Source organism: Bos taurus, chromosome 3 (assembly GCF_002263795.3).
Source record: "Bos taurus isolate L1 Dominette 01449 registration number 42190680 breed Hereford chromosome 3, ARS-UCD2.0, whole genome shotgun sequence".
NCBI lineage: Eukaryota > Metazoa > Chordata > Mammalia > Artiodactyla > Bovidae > Bos > Bos taurus.
The window spans coordinates 8,290,412-8,301,973 of NC_037330.1; the positions used below are offsets into that span (position 1 = coordinate 8,290,412).

Sequence of the window (11,562 nt, forward strand, 5' to 3'; positions counted from 1 at the left end):
AGACAGAATGGTGATAAACTGCCCCTCAAGATTCTCTAAGACCCCATGATAACCCTTCTCTCCCATCTGGAACTCTGTACCCAGGCTTGACTTGAGGAGTTTATCAATTAGTGTGGGCAGCAAGGTTTGGGCAAGGCGGGGCAAGTGAGGGGAAAAGAGGAAACGGGGAATGGAGAAGTGGAACAAGAGTCAGAAACGGGGGTGGAGATGAACAGGAAAAACTGCCAAGGACTGAGTCTAACAGAGAAGTAGATGGTTGACAAACGCCCTAAGTTTCTCTTTAAAGTGAAAGACGGTAAGACACTGGGAAAGACAAACCAGAAATTTGGGTGTGGGGCCAGACGTGGCTAATTTATTGTGATTTCTCCTTTTCTAGTACATGCACAGAAAGCCTGACAGCTAAGCATTCATGGACGTGTACACACACACGCACGCACGCACAGGCCCATTTGCAATGATGGAGAGGCTGCACAGAGGGCAGGGAGATCCGACGCTGATCCCCCGCTCACCGGTCTACTTCTCCAAACACAATATCTTGGGTACCTAGGAGGTCAGGGCAAGGAGAAAAAAAAGTGATGTTACCAAGGATCTAGCAGTCCCTGCAGTGCCCAGGAGACTGAGGATCTGGGTCTATGCCTGCAGTCTATTAAACAGAGGTGTTTGGTTTCTGTTCCCATCAGAGTTCCAAAGCCCCTTGACTAGAACCCCTCCACTACACAACAGGCCTTGTACCTATGATGGCAACGACGTCCGCCAACATGTGTCCCTTAGACATCTTGTCCAGACCAGCCTGGAGAGATTAAGACAGCAAGTATTAGGCAAGAGAAGCAAGGTGGAGGAGAAGGAATGAAAGTTCATAAAGATCTCAACCATTACTGGATTCACGTATGAAGAGTTAGAATCACTGAGGCTGGCTCTTACCAGGTGAGCAAAACCAGGAGCCTTGATCTTGCATCGGTAAGGGCGGCTGCTACCATCAGACACCAGGTACACGCCAAACTCTCCCTGTCCGAAGAAGGTTGCCTGCCTTCATTAACGGGAAGAACACTTTTCTCTGCCAGCAAAATCCTTTCTATTCACCCTCATGTCCTCTCTTTCACTGATGAACGAGAGTTTAATTGCACATCTGTCTCCAGTCGCCCACTGCACACAGTCTTTCCCCCTGCCCGCCTCACCTTGGGCGCCTCGATGGCTGTGTATGTGGCTCCTGGGGGAACTTGGTAGCCCTCAGTGTACAGCTTAAAGTGATGGATCAGTGACTCCATAGACGTCTGGAGAAAGGAACAAGGCCGCATCAGTAAGCCGGATCCAAACTGTATGGCAGGCCTTTGCACACACAGAACATAATCTCTATCCCCAGGGAGTCTAAAATCCCCCATGTAAGTCAGTGAGCAGAGAAGATACAGAAAGAAGAGAGGAGAGTATTGGAGGTTAACAATCTTTCACAGAGAATTCTTTGAAAAAGGAAAACTGAAAAGTAGGATTTAATCCAAAGACACTCCTCCCCAGTCACTGCCCCTCATCACCCCCGCTTTTTTCTACCCCTGTAGCCAACTTGGGCAAACTTCGGAAGATGATGAGGGACAGGGAGGCTGGTGTGCTGCAGCCTGTGGGGTCACGAAGAGTTGGACACAACTGGGCAACTGAATAACAACGAGCCAACCTTCATTTCTGCTCGTTTTGGTGGAGACACTTTGGCATCATCAACCTTGATCTCCCCAGGAGGCATCTTGTTCAGACACTGTGAGATGATTCGAATGGACTGGCGCATCTCCTCCACCCGACACAGGTATCTGAAGGAGACGAGACGGACTAAGAACAAGAGACAAGCAGCCAGAGGATTGGATGTGAGGCTGGGAGAATGCGCTGGGCTGAACCGAACAGTGCAGGTAACTTTCTTCACTCCCCTAGTACGGCATCTCTGCTTGGCCTGGGCACCTATATAAAACCTAGTCTTCTGATTTCAGCACTGGGCCCTTTCCCAAATCCTCTCCTAGTTTTCTCAGGCTATGTCCTGTAGTGTTTCCCTCTTTAGCTACTCTCTTATTAAACATTTTTTTGGAGGTGAGTCAAACTGACTCAAAAGGAAAACAGTAGCAAACTCTTCTTGGGGTCAGTAAAGAGCAGTGGAATTTGAAGCTTGGAATCTAGTGGAAAGAGCACTGTATCAGGAGGCTTCTAGTCTCAAGCATTACTGACAGAACAGTCCCAGGCTAATCTCTAACTTTTATGCTTCAGCTTTTTCAGCTATAAGATGCGGCCAAAACTAGTTATATCCAAGACATAAGGAGAATGTAAGGGTAAAATAAGATGCCACATATGTGAAAGTACTTTAAAAAGCAACCTAATTTAATACACACAGGTGTTCTAATAGATACTATAAAGTATGAGAAAAAAGAAAGTAGCTAAGAGAAAGGTTTTAGACAGGGAAAAAACCAGGGGGACAATGGGCTAAGAAAGGATTTGGGCCTTACCTATCATAGCAGTCCCCTCGAGAGCCAATAGGCACATCAAACTCCACCTGGTCGTAGACATCGTAGGGCTGGGTCTTCCGCAGGTCCCACTGGATACCTGAGCCCCGGAGCATCACCCCACTGCAGAGAGTGCAAAAGAGTCAAGGGCCACTGTCCACAGACCAAGAAAGGAGGCATGCTCTCTTCCTCAGGCTCCCCTCTCCCGCCCGCACACTCTGGGCATGGGATAGAAAGTCAGCCTGGCAAGGAAGGTGCCACAGCTGAAGCCAAGATATTAATCTGGAACCCACCCACCCCTAAAGAGAGAAGCCTTATTCCTCCCACCTAAAACCATAGTTCAGTGCGTCTTCTGCTGTTACAATCCCAATGTCGACTGTCCGATTTCGCCAGATCCTATTGTTGGTCAGCATCTGTTGATCAAGAAAACTGCTGTATGAACACTATTCAAGACACTCCTCAGATACCTCTGTATTTCTTTACAACTGGGGACTAAAACCCCACGAACCCTTCCTGGGGGGAAAAGGGATTCTTCCCACTGACTCGTAACTTACCTCCTCCAGCTCGTCAATCCGAAGAGAAAAGTTCTTAGAAAACTCATAAATGTCATCCATAAGCCCAAGGGGTAGGTCCTAGAAAACAAACGGAGGATCAACAATGAGTACGGAGGCTCTGCTAGGGAGAGCCAGCTCTGCCTCGGAGGCGTAGGGTTGGCGCTTCCATCCGAAGTGCTGCCCCCCAGTGGCCACGGACGATACAAGCAAGGGCTGGCCCTCGAGGCCGGCAGGGGAACCGGCTCACCTGGTGCACACCTCCTGGCCGGACGTAAGCAGCATGCATCCGAGCCCCAGACACGCGCTCGTAGAACTCGAACATCTTGACGGGACACACTGAGTTAGTGACAAAGTCCTGGGTCCCTAAGTCCAACACCGTGGTGGTTTACTCCCCCGCCTCCAGCCTTCTGGGGCCCAACCGACACTTCACAACACAAAGCTCCTTAAAAATATAACCCAGGGGATTCCCTGGTGAAAAAGTGGCTAAGATTCTGTGCTCCCAAGGCAGGGGACCTGGGTTCGATTCCTCGTCAGGGAACTAGTCCCATGCCACAACTAAGACCCCATGCAGCTAAATAAATAAAAATACGTAACAAAAACTTAAAATACATATATATATAAAACCCAGATTAAATACACCTTCTCCCCATAAATGTTCGCGTTCCTTTTATTCTCACATCCTTCATTCCTGCTCCATCTCAGGTACCTCCTCCCCTTTTCCCATCCTTTCCGCCTCCTCATACCTTCTCCCTTTCTTCAAACATCCAGAAGAAAGGGGTCATAGCCCCAATGTCCAGGGCATGTGTGGTCACAGCCATGATGTGGTTCAAAAGTCGAGTGATTTCTCCAAATAGCACTGTAGAAAGGTGAAGACAGGAACAGATGGATACAGGAGCCAGGGATCCAGGCTGACAGAACAGTTCTGGGCTCAGTGCTCCTGAGACGGGGGGCGGGCTCTATGCGATCCTCACAGTGGGCCACGGGAAGAAGGGGCTGGGGCACACCTCGGATCCATTGTGCACGAGGAGGAGGCTGGATGTTGAGCAGCTTCTCCACGGCCAGTGAGTAGGCCTGTTCATTACACATCATGGATACATAGTCCAGCCGGTCAAAGTATGGAAGGGCCTGGGAAGAGGGAGAAATCTGGGTCACATCTAACAGGCCGAGGAACCCTCAGTCTGGCTGCTAGAAGCATTGTTCTCAGTGGGCATCAGAGGTCAGTGCTATATAAGTCTTCCCAATCTCAGAAGCGGTGGAGGGGGTGTGGGGGGGGGGACCCTGATCTGTCGGGTTTGCCAATTTCCATGGTAAAAATACTCCTACAAGGTCCCATTTTTGACTACCAATGCTACGTAACTGAACAGACAGCACTGGGCAGGGTACCACACCACCATGCAGTACTGCCACTACACAGATGCCACAAAAGCAAACGCCCAGAGAGCATGGCACAGAGGAATGCAGCAAAGTAACAGAATCGGGGACTGTCATACTTCTTACCTTGATTTTTAGTATCTTAACCTGCAAGCTAGCATAATTTAATTTTTAATGATAGCTGTGTTTAACAACTGGCCCACAGAACTGAAAATTTAACAATCTGTTCCTGCGAGCCAGTATGAGCTGGCTGCAGCACACCCCTGCCAAGCTTGTCTTCCGGGCCAGGCGACACCTCTGTCCAAGAACAGTCTATCCAAGATACTGACGGGGAAAGGTAATCTTAGGAGGAAGTTAAGGAAGAGCAAGGATGGAAAGAGACAGAAAGGACTCATCCGCACAATACCAAGAAAGCTAAGTCCCAGCTGTTTACTTCAGTTTCCAGGAAGGAGGAGGAGCTAAGGCGCCTCTCTTTGGAACAGCCAGTTCTTGCCCTGATGTCACTGTGACGTGGGATAAAGCTACAGGGGTTAACTCTGTGGACAGTTACCAGAGGACCAGAAACCATCATTGCCGGGACTCTTTGGGAGAATCACATCCTAGTCAGCTGGTTCTAAATCCTAACTCCATCCTGTTATCAAGAGCTTTCTTCGTGACAGTAAGAAGAAAAACTTCAGATTCCTATCCCAGGATCCAGTTTCTTCAAATCTGACCCTCACTATTTGGGTCACAGAGTTCTCCAAAAACAGCAAACTCTCACAAACTCCCTCCCGGTCACTCTGACTCACTGAGTATTTCGAAAACAAACTTAGAAAGCTGGAAGATACAAGAATCAGCTGTTAGTCCTGGGGAGCTGACGTCGCTCTCCTCTTTCCCTGACCCCAGGGACGCCAGCTCTGACGTACTAGCATGATATGAGGGCAGGGAAACTGAGGCACTGGAGTAAAGGTAAAGGGGCCAGCCAAAAGTCAGCCAGAGAAGAGTTAGGAGTGTAGCTCTGGCTCCAAAGCCTTTCTGTTGGGTAAACCAAATCCAGATGATTCAAGCCCAGCGTCCCCTGCCACATCTCTCCATCCTCCCAACCGAAACTGTCCTGATAACCTAAACAGGGTTCCCTCCCAACCCCCACAACACCCTCCTTCTCTGGGCTTCTGGGCCAGCAAACCGGCAAAGCCCCAGGTTAAAGCATGCCCAGTCCTGTCGGCAGGCCCCGCTCGCCCCACACACCTGCAGATAGGTCTTGTATTCAATGAGATTCTCAGTGCCCCTCGCCCCACACACCTGCAGATAGGTCTTGTATTCAATTAGCTTCTCAGTGCCCCGGTGCAGCAGCCCGATGTGGGGGTCGCACTTCCGCACCATCTCCCCACTCAGCTCCATCACTAGCCGCAGGACTCCATGGGCTGCTGGGTGCTGGGGCCCAAAGTTCAGGGTCAGGTTCGACACCAGTGTGTCCTTTGGAGGGTCCACATCTGAGAAGTGGGAAATAGTTGAGCCAAATGGTGATTCCTTTGAGAACCCCCAAAAGACAGCAAGGAAACGCATCTCCCTGTATACTTTCCATCTCACCATTCCATATCCTGCTAATTTCCCAATCTTTAACATAACCAAGAAGAACACCATCAGCTGGGGAAAAGGGAAGGAGACCTAAACTTTCTGATGAGAGGGAGAGGGACCATGAACCTCACTCTTTCCACATCTCTCAGAATACCTTAAAAAAAAAATGATAGATAACATTTATACAGTCCCTATAATATGCCAGGCACTACTCTAAGCATTTTATTTATTTTAATTAATTTAATCATTTCAACAACCTTATTAGTAACTATCTTACTGAAGAAACTGAGGCCAGAAAGGATAAATGAATTCCCCCGAGTCAGTAAGTGGCAGAGTCAGGATTTAACTCAGCCTGGGCAGCTTCAGACTCCACACTCTTAACCACTAAGATACACTGCTCTCCAGCTGTATGCTGAATGTCCAACTAACTGGGAAATGTATATGGCACCCCACTCCAGTACTCTTGCTTGGAAAATCCCATGGACAGAGCAGCCTGTTAGGCTGCAATCCATGGGGTCACTATGGAGAAGGCAATGGCACCCCACTCCAGTACTCTTGCCTGGAAAATCCCATGGATGGATAAGCCTGGTGGGCTGCAGTCCACGGGGTCGCTAAGAGTCGGACACGACTGAGCAACTTCACTTTCACTTCTCACTTTCATGCATTGGAGAAGGAAATGGCAACCCACTCCAGTGTTCTTGCTTGGAGAATCCCAGGGATGGGGGAGCCTGATGGGCTGCCGTCTGTGGGGTCACACAGAGTCGGACACGACTTAAGTGACTTAGCAAGAGCAAGAGCAATACTTCATTTTTACCACTACTAATTGACAGCTTGTACCCTCAAGAGGCTTACTATTTAGTTTGGGAAATAAGTACATATGAGAAACTAGTAACACAGGTCAAATTTACAAGTTGCCAAGTAAGTTGCTTGCTGCTGCTGCTGCTGCTGCTAAGTTGCATCAGTTGTGTCTGACTCTGTGTGACCCCACAGACGGCAGCCCACCAGGCTCCCTCGTCCCTGAGATTCTCCAGGCAAGTACACTGGAGTGGGTTGCCATTTCATTCTCAAATGCATAAAAGTGAAAAGTGAAAGTGAAGTCGCTCAGTCATGTCTGACTCCTCACGACCCCATGGACTGTAGCCCACTAGACTCCTCCGTCCATGGGATTTCCCAGGCAAGAGTACTGGAATGGGTTGCCACTGCCTTCTCCGGTAAGTTGTTTAGCTAAGTATTTAAAGAAAGGAAAGAAGTCTGTGTTGACTTCGTGGAGGCAAGATATAGGCTGCTTCTTAAATACAGGGAATGATACAGATAGGAAGAGAGAAGAGGCATCCTAGGCTATGGAATGAACATATGTCAAATCTTAGAAACAAGGAAGTAAGTATCTGTGGAATTCTTATCTACCAAGCGGCAGAAGATTAGTGTTGGCAGGCAGTGGGGGATATGGTTCAATTATCAGGATTATTAGAAACGCTTAGGGAGGCCTGAGCACAAGCCAATCACTACACTGAGTGGTTTATGTTACTAGCATCTTTTAATCCTTACAATAATGCTATGAAAGTAGGTACTTCATTCACTAGTAAATGGAGGGTTGAGATCTGAAACCAGACTCTACTTATGCAACCAAAATTCTTCACCCTGGGCTTTGGAGTCAGACAGACCCACGTACAAATCCACCTGTGTCCTCGATCACCTTTTAATTTCCCTACACCATGATTTCCTCAAAACTGAGATAATATCACTCTCATAGGGTGCGTTTCCTTGCTGTCTTTTGGGGGTTCTCATAGGGTTATTGTAATGACTAAGTAAAATAACAGAGAAGGCAATGGCACCCCACTCCAGTACTCTTGCCTGGAAAATCCCATGGACTGGGGAGCCTGGTGGGCTGTGGTCCATGGGGTCGCTAGGAGTTGGACACAACTGAGTGACTTCACTTTCACTTTTTGCTTTCTTACATTGGTGAAGGAAATGGCAACCCACTCCAGTGTTCTTGCCTGGAGAGTCCCAGGGATGGCGGAGCCGGGTGCTGTCTCTGGGGTCGCACAGAGTCAGACACGACTGAAGCAACTTAGCAGCAGCAAGTAAAATAATGCATACAAAAAACACTCAGCACATGATAAGCACTCAGCTATTATTACTGTTAAGTTTTCTGAAAGGTAACTGGAAGTTCTTCTAAAGGTTTTTGAGCAAAAGAATGAATGGCATAGTATAAAACAATGTTTAGGGAAGATAAAGGTGATGAAATTGTACAGGACAGCTGAAGGGGAACTAGATCAGTGCAGGACCCCATCAAAGAGATTCCCAAGAAAATCAAGGTCTAATATAAAATAAACCAAATCAACAAAGGGCAAGATAACCAGATGTGAAACATTACTACAAAAGAATCTGCATGGTTTGGTGACATATTGAAAATAGACATGGGGGGGGAGAAAGAAAAAAGAGCCAAAGGTGACTGAAAAGTTTCAATCCTAAGGGATTAGGAAAATGAGGGAGTCATTGATCAAAATTAAAAATCACAAGAAGGGCTAGTTTTATGGCGGGGTGGGGGGGAGTTTCATATTTAGAAAGGTTTCATTTGGGTGCCAGTGGGAAAACACTCCTTTAGCACGAAATATATTAAACCTCTGGAAAAAGCTGAAGCTAAATATATAAATATGGTAGGGATCTTCAAGGGTTGTCTGGAATCTCCTCTTTCTTTTCCGTTGGAATATTCTACTTGATAAATACCTCCTATTATCATTATTATCATATGTGGTGAGTTGCAAGTAGACTATTGCAAGCAAAAAAAGTTGGGGGCTAAATTTTGCCTCAGACAGACAGCTCAACAGCACTCAGAAATCAGGGTAGGGCAGGGAAGTGTATCGGTTGGGACAGTGACCCTGGGCACTCACCATTCCAAGGAGGAGGTTTCCAGTGGGCTGTTTCCTTGGTGGGGTACATGACAGCACCCCCGTACTGCTCTGCCCATTCCACATCTGGCTGCCACTGCCGAGCACCCCTGGGGAGGTAATGACAAATCCTAGACAAAAGGCCTGAACAGTGCTTGGATCCTCTGTTCCCATTCACTTTCACATGGGCCCTGGGAAGGGTGTCTGGGATTCATCAATGCCAAGTCCGTGACAGAGCTGTGTAACTCTGGCAGAACAAACTGGAACTCTAGAAGTTCCGTTCTTACTAATAACATTCCCGGAATCACTTCACCCAACAACCCTATGCATGCAAAGATAGGGATCCCAGGTCCTTTAATTTATGGTCATATTCATGGTTCCCATCTTAGTGAATACGAATCCAAGAAAGGCGTTTATTCAAGGTCAACCGAAGAGTAAGAAAAGGGGGGTGGGGCATGCTCGCTCCTTGGCTCTGCTCAAGTATGGCCAGAGGGATGCACTGAGGCCCGGGGATTCTTGGTTTACGTTCCTCCTTTAAGTCCATCGGGGTTGTTTTCCTTTTCTTTCATAGCGTCTGAGGAGACTTTTCACCAGTCGCGCCCCACCCCTTATGGGGTTGGTAGGAGCAGCCGGGCGTATGGGGGGTGGGTGACATATCGCTAATGCTGAGGGGCAGCGTCTCCCTCCACATGATTTCAGCCCTGGCAGATCGAGTTGAAACAATCTTTCCTCCTTCCTCCAGAACAGGTACCGCTGGATCCTGGAACCCGAGAGAGCAGGCCAGGGAGAGGGGTCACGGGCCCGGGTCATTCTTTCCTAGGGGGTCATAGGGCCCGTGGAGCTCCCAGACTCGAGAAACCCCAGCCCTGGAGACGGCGCAACGGGCGCCGCCCTTGGTCTCACCTGCTGGGCTGAATCGGCAGTCGGACCCCAGCCCCGGGCCGCAGCACCTGGGCCGCGGCGCCCCGCAGGCGGCACAGAGCCCTGAGCGCCGCCATCTTGCCCGCCGTGCACTGCTGGAAGGAGAACCTGGCGGAAGTGCCTCTAGCGCGCCTCCTTGCGGGCTTCCCGCGTATCGGCGCCACGCACCCGCCCTTTTGCAAGCTGGCTGGGTCGCCGCTCGCTAACCTGACACCATCCGGGTTCTGCGCCTCGGCTTCACTTTCGCTTAAACACCTGAGGCTGGGGACCGTGCTTCCCACCGCTCCTGATGGGCTCTTCAAAGGCTGAGCCACAGAAACTTGCCACCGCTGCCGCTGGCAGCGGCTCCCCTCACGAAGCCTCGCCGCGCTGCCCGTGCTCGCCTTTGAAAGTGTCCTGCCGCCCGGTCCCAGACGCACACTGACATGGAGACCCTTCCCCACTTTCTGCCTGCGCCGCTCTGTTGCTGTAGTCCTGCCCTTCTAGGGTAGCGCCAGGCTTTGCCAGTTACCTTCTTATCCCCAAATCCAAAAGATTTGGAGCAGAGGGAGCTAGCTAATTTCCAGATGGCCTAAATGGGTTAGGGAAAAGGGGCCCAAGTGGGACTGGGCGGGTCTGAGAACTCCCGCCAAACCTGAATGGAAAAAAAGAGGAGGAGGCCAAGGCCACCAGCATTGGAGCAGGCTGCTGGGGTGTGTAGGAGTCGCTTCATCCTAGCGGAGGAGAGGAGGTCCCCTGTAGGTGACCCTGATATCTGCCAGCTTTCCAGAACCTACAGAATTACAGACTCGGTAAATGCCCTTATTGATCCCTAGCATCCCACTTCCATCCCTGGTCAGTCTCTTTTACCTCATGTGTTTCTGACCTGGCCTCTCCCGTGGCCAATGGCATAGAAATGTGGTACCATAGGAGTCTGATCCCAATTCTGTGCGGTACAGACAAAGAGGAGTTTCCCAGCCTTGGATCTGGTTCCTGTTCTCTCGGCGTCTAAGCTGAGCTCCAGCTGGGCCACCCGTTGAGTTTGCACATCCCTTCCACTTGGGGTCTGGACAGAGGCTTTCCCCCAGATATCCCCCTGAGAGGGTCCCTGGGCCAGAGCCCACCAGCAGTGCCGCAGGGTGGGACAGACAGACCAAGAGAGTGGCAGACACAAGTAACTCTTAGTTTCAAATAAAGAGGGGAAAGGCAAACTTCTAGTTAACCTAATGGGAACTGTACCAAAGGGTGGGGCCATATCCCACGCTGTGGGAACTGACGATCTGTAAAGACTGGGCAGCCCCCAAGAGCCAGGCAGAGGCTGGGCCTCCCTGCCCCCTTCATTCCCCGTCGGCTCCCTGGGCCTTGTCTCCCTGAAACACAGTCAATGTGGTAATAGTGTGGGAGAACGAGGTGGGGACTGCATTTTTTTTTTTTTTTTTTGCCTTAATCCAGCCTAAGAGGTATTTCCCTGGTGGCACAGCAGTGAAGAATCCACCTGCAATGCAGGAGATGCAGGTTCCATCTCTGGGCCGGGAAGATGCCCTGAAGGAGGGCATGGCAACCCACTCCAGTATTCTTGCCTGGAAAATTCCATGGACAGAGGAGCCTGGTAGGCTAGAGTCCATAGGGGTCGCAAAGAGTGAGACACAACTGAGTCTCACACACACACACACACACACACACACACACACAGACGCGTGTCAGGATAGATGAGAAATCAGGATAGACTCTGGGCTGCTTGGCCCTGGGGGCAACTTGAGCTAGGGTGAGGGATCCTGGGGGGCTGCCTAGGACACTGCATCTTTTGTGCCTCCGGCCTGC

At 49.8% G+C, this 11,562-nt stretch overlaps 1 protein-coding gene across 2 annotated transcripts; it reads right to left on the reverse strand.

Annotated features, from left to right (window-relative positions):
- Positions 1-324: 324 nt before the first annotated feature.
- On the reverse strand, positions 325-9,860 carry NDUFS2 (NADH:ubiquinone oxidoreductase core subunit S2). Of its 2 annotated transcripts, none has more exons than XM_010802740.4 (14): positions 9,745-9,860; positions 8,845-8,951; positions 5,624-5,868; positions 4,030-4,150; positions 3,769-3,881; positions 3,273-3,347; positions 3,026-3,103; positions 2,799-2,884; positions 2,475-2,594; positions 1,664-1,793; positions 1,176-1,271; positions 922-1,005; positions 733-790; positions 325-543 (listed from the first exon to the last, which is right to left on the reverse strand). In XM_010802740.4, the coding sequence occupies exons 1-14, from the start codon at positions 9,837-9,839 to the stop codon at positions 506-508; spliced, it is 1,446 nt and encodes a 481-aa protein (XP_010801042.1). In that variant the 5' UTR covers positions 9,840-9,860; the 3' UTR covers positions 325-505. The 2 variants fall into 2 exon arrangements, with proteins under 2 accessions (XP_010801042.1, NP_001068605.1); NM_001075137.1 differs by having other exon boundaries at positions 330-543; positions 5,678-5,868; positions 9,745-9,850.
- Between the last annotated feature and the right edge of the window lie 1,702 nt (positions 9,861-11,562).

What these genes read in the sequence shown, in the direction of transcription:
- NDUFS2 (XM_010802740.4), bottom strand. Translation starts at nt 9,839, where the DNA reads ATGGCGGCGCTCAGGGCTCTGTGCCGCCTGCGGGGCGCCGCGGCCCAG. An exon ending in GGATTGACGAGCTGGAGGAG is followed by an intron (nt 2,885 to 3,025) that starts GTAAGTTACGAG and finishes CTTGATCAACAG; the next exon opens with ATGCTGACCAACAATAGGAT. An exon ending in GGACGTCGTTGCCATCATAG is followed by an intron (nt 544 to 732) that starts GTACAAGGCCTG and finishes CTGACCTCCTAG; the next exon opens with GTACCCAAGATATTGTGTTT.